The 13,658-nt window shown below is 41.6% G+C and overlaps 1 protein-coding gene across 1 annotated transcript in view; it reads right to left on the bottom strand.

Annotated features, from left to right (window-relative positions):
- The window catches only part of kcnt1b (potassium sodium-activated channel subfamily T member 1b), a 48,368-nt gene that overhangs the window by 821 nt on the left and 33,889 nt on the right, over positions 1–13,658 (bottom strand). Inside the window, exons 16-35 of the mRNA XM_068760672.1 lie at positions 13,178–13,241; positions 12,847–12,955; positions 12,641–12,749; positions 11,114–11,263; positions 10,793–11,025; positions 10,461–10,481; positions 9,248–9,461; positions 7,971–8,076; positions 7,558–7,730; positions 6,684–6,755; positions 6,288–6,422; positions 5,907–6,018; positions 4,986–5,087; positions 4,550–4,633; positions 4,343–4,471; positions 4,068–4,081; positions 3,491–3,795; positions 1,977–2,039; positions 1,691–1,741; positions 357–368 (exon numbers count right to left, since the gene is read on the bottom strand). Coding sequence (XP_068616773.1) covers positions 357–368; positions 1,691–1,741; positions 1,977–2,039; positions 3,491–3,795; positions 4,068–4,081; positions 4,343–4,471; positions 4,550–4,633; positions 4,986–5,087; positions 5,907–6,018; positions 6,288–6,422; positions 6,684–6,755; positions 7,558–7,730; positions 7,971–8,076; positions 9,248–9,461; positions 10,461–10,481; positions 10,793–11,025; positions 11,114–11,263; positions 12,641–12,749; positions 12,847–12,955; positions 13,178–13,241 — 2,258 coding nt within the window. The remainder of the gene's footprint in view (positions 1–356; positions 369–1,690; positions 1,742–1,976; positions 2,040–3,490; positions 3,796–4,067; positions 4,082–4,342; positions 4,472–4,549; positions 4,634–4,985; positions 5,088–5,906; positions 6,019–6,287; positions 6,423–6,683; positions 6,756–7,557; positions 7,731–7,970; positions 8,077–9,247; positions 9,462–10,460; positions 10,482–10,792; positions 11,026–11,113; positions 11,264–12,640; positions 12,750–12,846; positions 12,956–13,177; positions 13,242–13,658) is intronic.

The raw sequence follows: 13,658 nt of genomic DNA, 5'->3' as shown, positions 1-13,658 counted from the left end.
GACAATGGAGATTTAAACTAAGCGCTGAATAACCATCTCAAAAAGGTATTAGGGACATTTTGCATACATTGCACTCTGCTGGTCAAAGTACGTGATTGAAACCATTTCAAACCCATTAAACTTCACATCAAACATAATAAACTGTTGTACGAAACATGTGAACATTAGAAATAGCAACAATGTTATTGCTTCAGTTCAGTTAAATTAAGAATTGAATGGAAGGATTGATTTCAACATTGAATGTAAATATCAGATAGTGTGTGTGTGTGTGTTGGAGTGTGTTGTCTCTCTGGTGGTGGCGCCTAGTGGCATAGTGGACAGGAGAATGGCAAAGGAGGGCACATGTGACCACCCACCTGCTTGTGGCCCTTTATAAAGCCAGGCGGGGTGGAGGAGAGAGAAGGGCTAATAGTTACTCGGGCAGTTGGTGGAACAAGGGGAGGCCCATGCTGCCGGCTGACTCAAACGACACCCCTCATGCGCAGCTTCAGAACCGAGCCAGCATGCAGACAGAATCCCCGCGCGGCTACTCTGCAAATCCATCTCCACTGCATTCCACACTGGACCAGCAGGCTTGGCAAGGCCATGCCGACAGACGACACTGAGCCCCACAGCCCACTATGAGTGACATGTGCCACACCTCACAGACACACAGGACATGCCCCAGCATCCGCGAGACCGGGCCGAATGCAGAAAGAGTCCAACCAGATGGAGAGTGAAGCAGCACACATTGGGAGTGTGGGAGTGGACGAGGCCGACCTGCTGCTGCTTGACCAACGTGGAAGCTACGCTATGACGCTATAATCCCCCCCAATCCCCTTTACTGTAATATTATACCATGGCCGGGGTTTTAGTCAGACATGGGCAAATTAATAATTGCTCCACTGTCGACTGAATACAGATTAAATTCACTGTAATCTTTGATGAGCATCACTAAATGCTATTAATGATATTGGAATTGATTATCTAATTTGTTTTATCAGCTGACTCAAGCTGACAGGAGACCAGTTCTGTGCTGTTCTTCTCAGCACAAGCTCTCCTGGTGTAGATTTATCATTGCTGGCTTCACTGCAGCAGGGCGAGATGTGAAAACACTGGAGGTCAGCAGAAACAAAAGTTCAAGGTGATCTGGGTAACTTTTGATATCATAACTGAGTTTTAGTTCCGTGTGCTGCACTACAGGACGGACATTGTCCTGTCCCGTTTACTGACATTAACTCAGCACACAAACTGTGTTAACCTGCAGGCAGCCACATTAACAGTCCTTTGTAATCCTAAACTACACGCTTCAAGAAACGAAACATTTGAACGCTTTCTGTTGTTGCCTGTGGATGAGTAGCCATGGTATAACACTATGAGGCATTGGGAGAAATAAGAAGCTGGAGAAGAGGTATTTGATACAGACTATAGTTTATATACGTCACTAGAAGCTGCTCATGTTAATTCCACGTCTAACTTTCCATCCACAGACAGATTGTGCTCCACTCCACTCTGGAAGCCATACTCTGATACTCTGCAGTCTTCCACTGGGCAGCCATTTTGGAAATCACCTCACAGGAACGCAATGCAGGAAAGACCAGATCGGGACAGGGAGTGATAGTAGTGCAAAAGAGTGAGAGGCTGGCTACTGATCCACACGCACACACACACTCATGCAGTAAAGTTGCAGTACTGTGATTGACCAGCTAACCTGACAGCCTGGTCTCCTTTGTATACGGATGCTCTGAAATGTCCTGCAACTCTAAGCAACAGCATTTCACTGTTAATGGCCCGATTTGTTCAATTAAATTGAAGTAAAATTTAGATATGATCTAAAATAAGTCAAACAAAGAGTAGGAAAAACAGACATCTAAAAATGGCTGTGTGTAAATTCAGTGCATTCATCTTTAAGGCATGAAAAGGCGGAAATCCTTCCCCACAAGATGGACGTGGCCACTCACATGCTATAAATGAGTTATAGACGGCACACAGATTACCTTGTAAATATCCTAGATTTACTCGGTTCATGACATCACTCGCAGTGAGATTAGAAACATCCTCTATAAGGCAAAGGAGGGAAGATAGACGAGTCAGAGAGAGAAAGGAAGGAAAACAAGAGACAAGAAAGAAATCAGGGAGGCAGCGAATGCATTTGCAGTTTCAAAAAGAACTTGTACCAAAGGCGAGAGCAAGCCATGCTTTGTGTGTCGGCACAGAATCACTTCCAAATTATGTATCTGCCGCTTGCTGTTGCAGCGTTCCTCACTGACAGTCATGGTTCTTAAGAAGGTCTTTAGCTTTTGTGATTCTTCCTGAAACGTATTCCATCAACATGTCACACAATATTCAGCAAGTGCAACGCATCTGGAGCATGATTCTGTTTTTAATTTGAAGCACAAAGCTGGGAAGAGAGAAAGAACTGAAAAACAAAAGAAGGGAAGTGGGCAGCAATGCAGGCGAATGCAACTGAGATGAGCTTTGGTGCGGCCTGCGTCTTCAGGCATGACGTGTCCACATGTGGTATGACCATGAGTATACAGTGGTGTGTCTGTTTGGGTATATGAAGAGTTTGATGTGTATGGAGCTGATGGGAGAAAATGGGTTTTTAATGGCTAATAATGACAATGGGATGGAATGTTAATGATCAGAGCTCAACAGGATCACAATTCCACATTTTCATAGATGAGACAATGTGACAGAAAGGTCAGAGTTCTGAGAACACACCTGTTGTCCTGGCAGAAATAATTGAACAGGTTGGGAGTGGGTAGAGCAGATATTCCTGACGTCTTTATATGTGAAAACTGTCTCAAAGCGAATTTGGACAAAACAAGGCCCATCACATTTTCTTTCGGATCTGTGATGATATATCTAAAAGTATTTTGTCTGATTTATAGTAGATCATCAGAAACTACACGTGTTGCTTGAAAATAAATTGTATGTAATTATCAGCAAATCCAAATCCACTGTTGCAACCCTGCATTCCTTATTCTGTCTGATAACGTGATTATCCTAGCCTTTATACTAAGGTGTCCTTGTTGCTTAGAGTAACACAATAGAGCTCGACAGAAGTACATGCCTGATTTATTAAACACAGTCATGTAGTTATACAGGCAATGTTTGCAGCTTCCATGATAGTATTATTCTTTAGATGTTTCTCACCTTAAACATAAGACGCTCCCCACTGAGGTTATACTCAACCACTTTCATTATTTCTGCCTTCAGAGTTAGTTTGGCTTTAAATACATGCTAATAGAACTGAGAGTCCAATCTACAACAAATACAATAATAATAGTGTTGTTTTAAGGCAACTTATGGCTAATCATGATGAAATAATTAGACACTGAAAGTTTTATATGTATAAATGATTCAGATTAGTCACCAGAACTGTTTATTCTCGCTATAAGTTAAGTAAATTGAGTAAATATATCAGAGACTACTGCAGTAAATCATTCAGTAAACATCTTACATGGTCCACCTTTGACCACCCTTTGTCTCCGGCCGTCCGACTCACCGTATCCCACAGTGGGAAGGCCGAGGTGCTTCATGCGATTCTTCACCAGTTCGGAGAGCTCCTGTCGCTCGGAGCGCCGGTACAGGTTGAGCCTCTGCTGGGAGATCCGTTCGGCCCTGCTGGACGGTTTGGTGCTCTTCCTGCTCAGCCGCCGCGCCCACTGCATGCTCTTCTTCCTCAGCAGCGGGTGCTCCGACTGGTTGCTGGTGGTGGAGTTTCTGTGGGATGTCTTCTCCTTCCAGGTCTCTCCATGCTCGCGGTGGTCCAAGCCATGGTCCATGTTGATGGACATTTGGGACTGGGAGAGCAGGGAGGGGGCGTTAATGCGGTTTGTGATTAGGTTTAATGACGGCTCAACTGTGTCCGGCCATGTTGATATATTTGATCCAGTTTTTCTATAACAAATACCCATCTTCTCTTTCAGAGGCCTGTATTTATGAGCTCTTATGGTAATAAACATAGTTACATATTGTTAATAAATAATAAAAATACCGGGAGGAGATGTTTCCTCTTTTAAAAAAAAGGTGGCAGCTGGCTGATCAAATTAAAAGAAAGCAAAGCACATTTGGATCTTACCTGCACGTCCTTGGACTGGAACAAGAAAAGGACAAACAGACATCGAAACAAAAAGATTGAAATAAAAGACTGGGGCATTCAAAGCAAAACGAAATCAAATAAAGCCTCAAAAAACAGTGCAGAAGCAGTAAAGATGCTTTATTTTGCATTTTGGGATTCACTGGTAGAAATGCTGAAGCCCATTAAATCTGATTTAACTGGCAGAAACACCAGAAGTCACAGTCGGTACCAAACCCAAAGAGAGATCTCAAACATAACCGATCAAAGTGCTGTTACCTCAGAGGTTGAGAACATGTGCGACTCGGTGCGGTAGATCCCAATGGGGATCTCCGCGCTGGAGGAACAAAGCTTCTGGAAAAGTCTGCCGTAAGTCCTGATCCACAGATCCTCCTCTGTGATCTTCAACTGGGAATGAGAGCTGATCAGACACCGTCACACTCGCTCGCTCGCCCCCTCGCACAGCAGCACGAGATTCATACTTACAGCGCACAGGTAGCCAGAGCCAGGTGTGGTGTCCAGACCAAGGAGAAGCCTAGCAATAGCGATCATGTAGTCCTTAACAAACGACTGTCAAAGCAATAGAAATATGCATGAGGGAAGTCCACATTTAATAAGAATCCCAACACACCTGTAAACTAATCCTATTCAGAGCGATAAAGACAGTCAATGTTTCTGATTCCTGGCCGTTGACAACCTCAGAATCTGAGTAAAAAAGACAATTTGGCAGCAGTTTTCAATCTTTTTTTCAAATGTTCTTTTAGACATTTCAAACAAAAAATCAAAAACAAATCCTTCAGTTCATTCATGTTCTTCCTTGGAGGCAGAGCAGCATCACAAAAGCGAACAGTGATGAAATCATCAAATAATGAATGTATACATGACATAAAAGTTTATTTATCTGGCTCTATTTAGTCCTCACCTGGTACAGCAGCGTATCCAGCATGCTGATACTGAACACTCGGCCTGCAGCGAACGGCAGCCGGAACATGAAAGCCAAATTAGAGCCCTTATCACGTTCTATCTGAGGAGAGAGGCGCACACAGTAAATCAAGAAAAGATTTGAAGAAAATGGCAAGCATGTATAGAAATCCAATTATGGTTGGATAAAAAATATCTGACACTAACAAAACAGGAGACAATAAATAGCTGCAAAGCGGTGATGGATCACAGGTTGAAATCAGATTTTAAAAGGGGTTATATTTAATGCATGTCTGGACAAGAGGTGTGAGGGAGAAGGTTGAAGATGCTTGGAGTTGGATTGGAAAAGAAAAAGGTCTACTGGTTTTTTACAACTGCAAACATCCAGGTTGTTTGAGGAACATGATTTTAATGTACACTGAAGGTGAAAGCAATCCCCAAAAAAACTCAAAGCATATTTAGAGACGAGAAAGCAGCTGTGATCATGAATCATTAACCCGCTTTCATTTTTGATTTTTATGCTTCCCTTTTTTTCCTCCATGCACGATCTATGCAATAAAACATAAAAAGGAACACGATAAAGCACTAACTTTTTTTTCTTTACAAAATAATAGTTTTGTATTGGGGAATGGGAATTAGGTCTATTTATATTTTATTAACAGAATTATTTCACTTTTCCTTGTATCTAATTTTGTGGGATTTAGATACACCATTATTCCCTCAGTCTCCACTCACCGGCTGCGCGAAGAACCCATAAAGACCAATTAAGAGTACTTAAATATTTGAAATCCAAGGTGTTCATGCAAGCTAACCAATTTTAGACATTGTTAAAGACATTACGCAAAAAAATCTATTTCTTGTCTGAGTTTGAAAACCATGGATGGATCACTAGAAAACAACCCAAGTATGAGCAACGGCTCACCTTCTCCAGTTTGGAGAGTGCTAGTGAGTAGCAGTCCTTGGCTCTGAACTGCATGAACCTCATGTTGGATGGGTGCGTGAGCTCCGTGATGATGCTGAGACTGGGGAACAACCTGGAGAGATACGAGAGGGGCGTAGACAGATGAACAGCTTCACGCTGCGGGGAATATCCAGCACGGCAGTGATGAATGCGTTTAATTTTAGTTGTTAAATAAAATAATAGTTTCTGAGCTGAGACAACTGCAGTTTGTATCTGAGATGAACTCAGGCAAGCATCAGACGGAGAACAGATGAATAAGTTAAATCACCTAAATTACAGCTGATCCTAAACTCGTAATAAAAGAATCGACAACTCTGGAAAATAAAATATGCTTGGCTTTACCTGAACATGGTCTGGACGTTGACGATGGTCTTGGCATCTGCCATGTAGTCCTCCTCAGCACTCATGGTGCTCTCTTTGTCCACAACAACCAAATTGTCAGCATAGATTATACCACACTGAAGCAGATTGTCCAAGCTTGTCAAGGAAAGAACGGCGTATATTACACAATGAGATAGCATTGGTGCAACATCAATATCTCAACCACCATGTTCTTGTACCTGAACTGACGCAGCTAATGTTCATGTGCTAACACGATTATATTTAAGTGGAAAATAACAAATGCATTAACTGATAGTACTTTATATTGAATGTTCATTGTGTGTATTAATATTCAAGCTATAAAAAAATAAAATAATTGACGTACATGATCATTGAATTATTGATTAATTGAATTACTTATCAATAGTGCCAGCCATAAAGTAAACCATTGGAAAGCAGCAAATGGCCTCGAGGAAGTGGTTGTCTGGCCTGTGGAAACAGGAAACATCATAAAGGAGCATCCTTTGCTACCTTTCCAGTCCCCTGCGACACATTACGACATTGTTTTCTGAAATGTGTTTCAGGGAAATAAGAGTCACACTTTCAGCGGCAATAACTGTGCTGTGGTGTTGTTTCATAAGGCAGCAGAGGGAAAGCCTAGCAGCACTTTAAATTCTCTGTCCTAAAAGAGGATTTACGTGTTCGCTGACTCGCTGTTGGTATCTTATCAAGAACGTCCTTGGCTCTTTGCCTTATGCTTTCTGTTTCTGTGGCTGCAGAGGGTTGGTGGAAGCTAATGAAAACCACAGTGAGTTACAGCAGAGAACGCTCTCGTACACAAACACACACACAAATGTATAAAACACACAAAATAGCCTTCTTGTGCAGAGAGGACAGTTGCTTATAAATAATTGAAAAAGCTTTTTCTTCATCCTGATGCAACGCTAACCCAGAGTTCCAGCTGCCATGATTTAGTCTAGACTAAAAGCCATTTGGCTTCTATTAGGGTAGCAGTCGCTCAGCTGGAGAGGTTCCAGTTCACACCCTGGGCACTGCTGAGGTGCCATTGAGCAAGGCACTGAACTCCTTACTGCTCCCAGGACCATGCCACTTGAAAAATCATACATCATCTCTTTTGCTCCACATTTGCATGCATATGGGCCTTTTGTGAGTGTGTGTGTGTGTGTGTGTGTGTGTGTGTGTGTGTGCGCTTGGGCTTGGTTACATTACTCTACTTTATTATAGGAAGGTCATGAGATGCCAGGTTGAAGATGACAGTAATAAGTCTTACTGGTTGTCCAGCAGCAGCACGATGGGGTTGAGCTCCTTCCTGGGTCGATAATAAGCTCGCAGAGGGACAATGAAGTTGTAGAGACCGTTTCCTGCTGTCTCTGCAGACACTATAATCAGCTTATTCTTGAAGCCGTATGCCTTTGCATCCTCAAAGCTGCTGTGTATACAGCCCTGGAAGGAGACAAGTTGTCAGTCAGGTCTTAGTTGTGCTGTGATAAGACAAGTTGTTAGGCAGGTCTTAGTTGTGCTGTGATAAGACAAGTTGTTAGGCAGGTCTTAGTTGTGCTGTGCTGTCAGGAGACACATCCCATGATAGCCGAACAGCAAAAAATAAATAATAATGTATGTATTACGGCAGTAGTTGTGGCTCGGTTTTATGCTGTTTCTCTCTTGCCATGCTTGTGAATGTACCTTGTCGAGGCGAAGGCAGCAGAATGGAGCTTTTTGTGGTAGGAGGTGGCACAGAGTTGGAGAGCTGCCGATGTAGGGCGAGTTGGGAGGGTAGCCCTTTACAAAACTGATGGAAAACAAACAAGAAACAACTCTGATGATACGTCTGGAAATGCTGCATGGGACATGGTTTGGAAAAATCAACCAGTAATGTTGTCTGAAACAAAGCATGATGGTGGAAATCAATCCACCTCCCAAAGAACCCTGGGTAGAATAATCACTGCAGCGCTCCGCGGTCTTCTCATCAATATTTCATATGACTGTTTTTCTCATTTGAAACTACACCTGCTCGAATCAATGATGTTTACTGGCCAGAAGAACTTGTTCACTGAATATTTGACTATATCAGCAATTACAATGTTTTTGTACCCATTTTAGTTTAAATTGTGTCTAATTTGGTGTTAATTAATTGTCCATTTGTGCTTAATGTGCAATCTTCAATAACCTCAATACAATATTGTTTGGCTTGCCAATGAAACAGATTCAGACATTGTTCAGTATGCATCTACAACAAAATGACCACATGATGGCACTGTGGGACTTTGAGCAACTCATCATTTTCCTGTAGCCTCCATTTGACCGACTATTGTGCCTGACAATTACTTAAGAGGGAAAAACTACTTCGGTCTCATGGAGTTCAGTAACAGAGGCTTATGTCCAACTTATGTCCAACAGCTGCATTGTAGAATCACTTGCATGGACTGTGGTGCACGCTGTGAGGACAAGCGGTTGATCCATCCGATCTGCAACCGCACAGAGAGACAGAGTGCTGAGATAAACTAAGCGGCCCTCACGGCAACTATCAGTCAGAACGACCCATGGAGCTCGAGAATAAGGACAAACAACATGAGCTACAACCAAAAGGAAAGGACCTCTTTGTCATGGCATCCACATGTGTCACTATCATGTCTGCACCTTATTCATTATAAAAAGATTGCACACCTATTCCAAACTCATCCACCTCTCCTCCTTACACCATTAAGAAAATGAAGAACAAGGTGACATCAATCCAGTACAGAGCACCTGATGTTTGACCTGCGAGGACATTTTCCTTTATCACTGCTGCCGACAACATAAATTATGATGACGATGGTGAATATATTTATTAGGTAGAATGTTAGAGTACAGGTACAGTCAAACAGTTGCATGTATTACAGTACAAGTACAAATCTACTGATCACTACCAAGACCACGAAATGTCTACCAAGTTCTGGCATTTTTGAAGCAACGTTACTTACTCTGACCCCACAGAGCCCTCCTCGTCTGATTGGTTGGTTTCATCCTCTGATTGGTCACTGAGGAGATCGCAGGGTAGAATGGCAGATGAGTCGGCGATCTCTAGGACAGGAGCGATGCTGGGCCTGCGCCTTCCAGAGCCATTCTCTGTAGGCAAGGACAGTTTGCTGCGTTCTTCTGGAGGATCAGGGTTCTGGAGGTCTATGGCTACAGTACCTGAAAATTACATCACAACTGTAAGCTATTTGTCATTATTGTCAACAACCCATTACAATGTCGAAATATTGTATTTTCCGGACTATAAGTGTGCACTGTTTCTCAATGATGATAACTTTAAACAAATCTGAAATACTCTCTCTACCTTGCTAATGTCGTAAAACGACTATTCGAGCTGCAAATATCTGGTTTTGGTGCAACATCTACATTTCCAGCAACCATCACTCCAGAGTTCTAATAGTACTATGTCTGCTCAGTGCATCAGAAGGCTAATGGGTGATTAGAAAATTCTGTGCAATCATGTTAGCACAGCTGGAAACAGTTTAGCTGATTAGAAAAGCTATGGGACTGCATTGGATGTCCCAAAACTTCTGGCCAGGGGTGTATACATAATTTGAAATTTAGATTGTATTCTTTATGCTACTGTAATGTATTTTCTTATCATACTTGACACCTACTTAGCTTGTTGTCTGCCTGGATTTTGTAAATTAAATTTCCCAATTAAGTGTGATTTATACTCCAGAGCGAAAGAAAAATACGGTACCTGGACAAAAAAATAGTCACATGGGACATAACGTAACAAGAATAATGTGTATCTTGCTCAGCACTAACAACCCTAGCAGCAGATTTGGTCTCAGTTTGCCTTAGGGCTTAGACTGACCTTGAGGAGAAAATGTTTTGCATTCTTGAGCTCCAACAAATACATGCAAATGATGTTGATATAGTTTTTGTGACAATGAATATGACCCTAATACACATCATATTAGTTGTTTGTAATATGATGTATGATGCAAGTACAAAATGTGAATATGATAATAACATGCTATAGTCACAACACATATTTCATCTTTAAAAAAAATAAAAACAATTAACAATTCAATATTTCTGTTTTTTTGGTACAGTGTATCACATATAATATAATTTGTAAAGATGGTATTCCATCTAATTGCAAAATAAGTAAATGAGTGTAAAAGGGTGATGCATCATGCACAAACTTACCAAATGAAGTGGTCTGATCAACTTTTACAGGTCAAAGAAAAACAATACAATAATGTCAGCCCAGAACGTAAAAAGGTTGTTTGAACAAAAATGCCTAACATGCACAACAGTCAGCCAAAGCATCCAGAGGCAGCCACCATTCGGAGTGAGTCACATCAAAACATCCATTTTCTCTTCTTTTACTGAAACACTTTCAACTGAACAGTGGTTGGAAGGATGTCTGCAGTCTAACTATTCACAATACTGTCTCTAAAATAATAGCTCATTCATTTCCTTGGACTTTTCATCACCAACTATCCTACTTCCAAAGATTCTTTGGCCGCCAGACTCACCCATGCTGGCGATGATACTGTGTACGGGCAGCCGAGAGGGGGCGTCGTAGAGACCGGCGACCGATAGGCCCTTGTGCTTCTCCTCTTGTTTGAAGATGAAAGCTGAGTTCTCCTCCTTGGTGATGTTGATGTAGTAGCAGGTGTCAGTGGACGCCATGATGTGGCGGGGGCCGGGGTTCAGGAGGATGCTCTTGTTGTCCTCTCGCTTCACTCCGATCAAACACACACCATATCTGTAGAGTTGAAAACAGGTTTCTGCTCCAAATGTATTCCAAGATAAATTACTATAACCAAGATTCGGCCAGCAGAAGTTGAACTAACTTCTTATGGGCATGGAAGGAGGCGTAGGTGAAGCTCTTTCCATCATATTCTCCAAAAAACTTGCTGTCACACAGACGTATGTGATAGACCTCGTTTCCAGAGCAGCGTCCGTAGGTTCTCTGCCACTGCTCTGGGGACAACTGTCCCTCCCTGAACCAGCGCAAAGAGAAACATGAAGTTGAGATCTTTGCAATGTGATTTCATGTCATTCATCATATTCACAGAATAATGCAAATTTAACTTCATGTGCAACTTCCCCCACAGACTGATGAGGTGGCCTTAAATTTTATGACCCTCTCCTCCCCAGGCATCTAAAATCTCGTTATGAAGAAAAGAGAAATACGAGGTCACTTTGTTTATGCAGTTTGTTCACTTCTTTGCTTTCAGTAAATGGGATTTATCACCTAACACAAATAAATCTACTCCCATTCTATTCACCTTCCAGGTCTCGGGCCAGTACGTCCCCATAATGGAATTTAAAATGCCTGTGCTGGGTTTTTTGTTTTTAAATCTGGAGAGCGATGAATATATATTTGGTCGTCACCTTGCACAGAATACCGTACATTACCTTGCTTGCTTCAAGAAGCCGGGAAATGTTTACTGACTTGACAGAAGCTGATAATTTTTCAGACTGGTAATATCAAGCTGGATGTCAGTAACGCTATCGTTTCAAAATCCCATTAAGTCCAATGGTGTCATCTAGAGTCAATTTCAAGAACGCTGTCAGTCAAACTAGGTTTGAATCTCCACCCTGAATATCTAAAAGGTCTAGTTTGACATTTTGGGAAATGTGCCATCTTTTACTTTAATAAAATACTCATAGATATGAAGCTGAAGCCAAAAGATGCTTGTAAGGAGTAAAGAACTAAAGTCTGCATAAGGTAATGAACTACTCGTATATCTAAAGTTCACTGTTTAACATGCAGTATGTGGAGTTTTTAATCCGATTGAATCCCATAAAGCCTATTGGTTGGACAAAATGCTCTGCATTAAAGTTAACAACATTACACAGAGCTAAGATGGCCCCTCCCCCATATCAATCCTTATGATAAACTATGTGTGCATTCCTTCAAATCTAAAGGAAATATTAGACACACCTCTCACCTTTTGCCCTCCCTGCCGTGCTACGGGGCCACTACAAATGTATGTGTGTGTGTTGATTGTTAGAGGAGTAGAGTGAAAAATTACATTTCATTGTGTGTATGCGTGTGTACTTTGTATATACAGTACAGTATGTGCATTTGAAAACTCGATTTTTCTTCTTCTTACAACTCCTAGGTAAGAACCTTTGCTCTTACCACTGACGCTTGATACGGTTTAGGTGCCATTGATCCCATCGATGGCAGCCCGGGAGTGACAATCATGGAAAATGTGATTAATTTTGCCGCAAGGATACTCAAAGAATTGAATAATCAAAATTATAATCACCTCAAGTGTAATGCCTTTTGGGGATAAATTACAGAGTGACAGTGATAAACGTCCATGAAGGCTTTGCTTGATTGCTGTAATATAGTCGTTTGTACTCACTGTCCTCTGGAAGTGTGGACCAGGAGTGTGACTAAGGTAGACGTGGCCGGACACACACAGTTCAGCGCCAGCATGGCATATTTAAACTCCTCTTCACAAACGACATGATCTGAATGAAATGGATAAATTGCAAATACACAGTAGGTTGGATCAAGTTGCAGTTCATGTGCAATAAAATAGACTAAAATATGTCTTCCCTTACATACCTGCAAATTTAACATGGAATTTATTTTCTGGTTTGAGAATTTGGACATAGAGCGGGCAATTTGGAGCAAAATCTTTCGCTGCCCAAGCCCTCAGAATTGTCTGATGATCCTGTGAGAGAGGAAATGACTCGTTCGTAAAATGCAATCAGAATTCAATGGACCACAAATTTGTCTCACCCACTCCTTGTGTTACTTAATACTACTTAATGGTAGTTTCACAATAGGGAAATTGTTCCAATTGAGTTTTTTAAGTAATTTTTAAGCAAGTGTTTATATAAAATAAATTGAAGTTTAAGAAATACACCAAATCATTGCTGATAATGGGACTTACAGCAGCAGTTCGGTCAACTTCGTTCCTGCTGCTGAGGATAAAGCAGGCTTCAGCGTCATCCATCCTGAGAATCAACAAAATTGTTCAGTCAAGAGCCGTACATTATAGCAACACATTTAAAAAGAAACGAGAAAAGCCCTCGGAAAGTGCAAACCTCCGCTGAGCCTGACCTCATTCTGATCAGATCCAAAAGACATTTTCCATGATAGTGCATGTCGGACCCCTTTATGACTGTGGTTTTTTGGTGAGTGAACTGAATGCATATTTTAAATTTTTTTAAAAGCCTCCATTGTAATTTAATGGGATTTTGGTATTCTTTTTGTATCCAGACGGGTATCCGGATCGCTCTCATCATTTAATGGTACTAAATTAGACCAAGACCCATATTCAGAACCCTAAAACTGCTGGCAGAGACTCCACCCTCTGTCCCCAAACTTGCATGTCTATGCACCCTTTGTGTGTACGTGTGTGTGTGTGTATG

The sequence above is a fragment of the Brachionichthys hirsutus genome, chromosome 4 (assembly GCF_040956055.1).
Source record: "Brachionichthys hirsutus isolate HB-005 chromosome 4, CSIRO-AGI_Bhir_v1, whole genome shotgun sequence".
NCBI classification, from domain to species: domain Eukaryota; kingdom Metazoa; phylum Chordata; class Actinopteri; order Lophiiformes; family Brachionichthyidae; genus Brachionichthys; species Brachionichthys hirsutus.
This window is presented reverse-complemented; position numbering and strand designations above follow the sequence as displayed.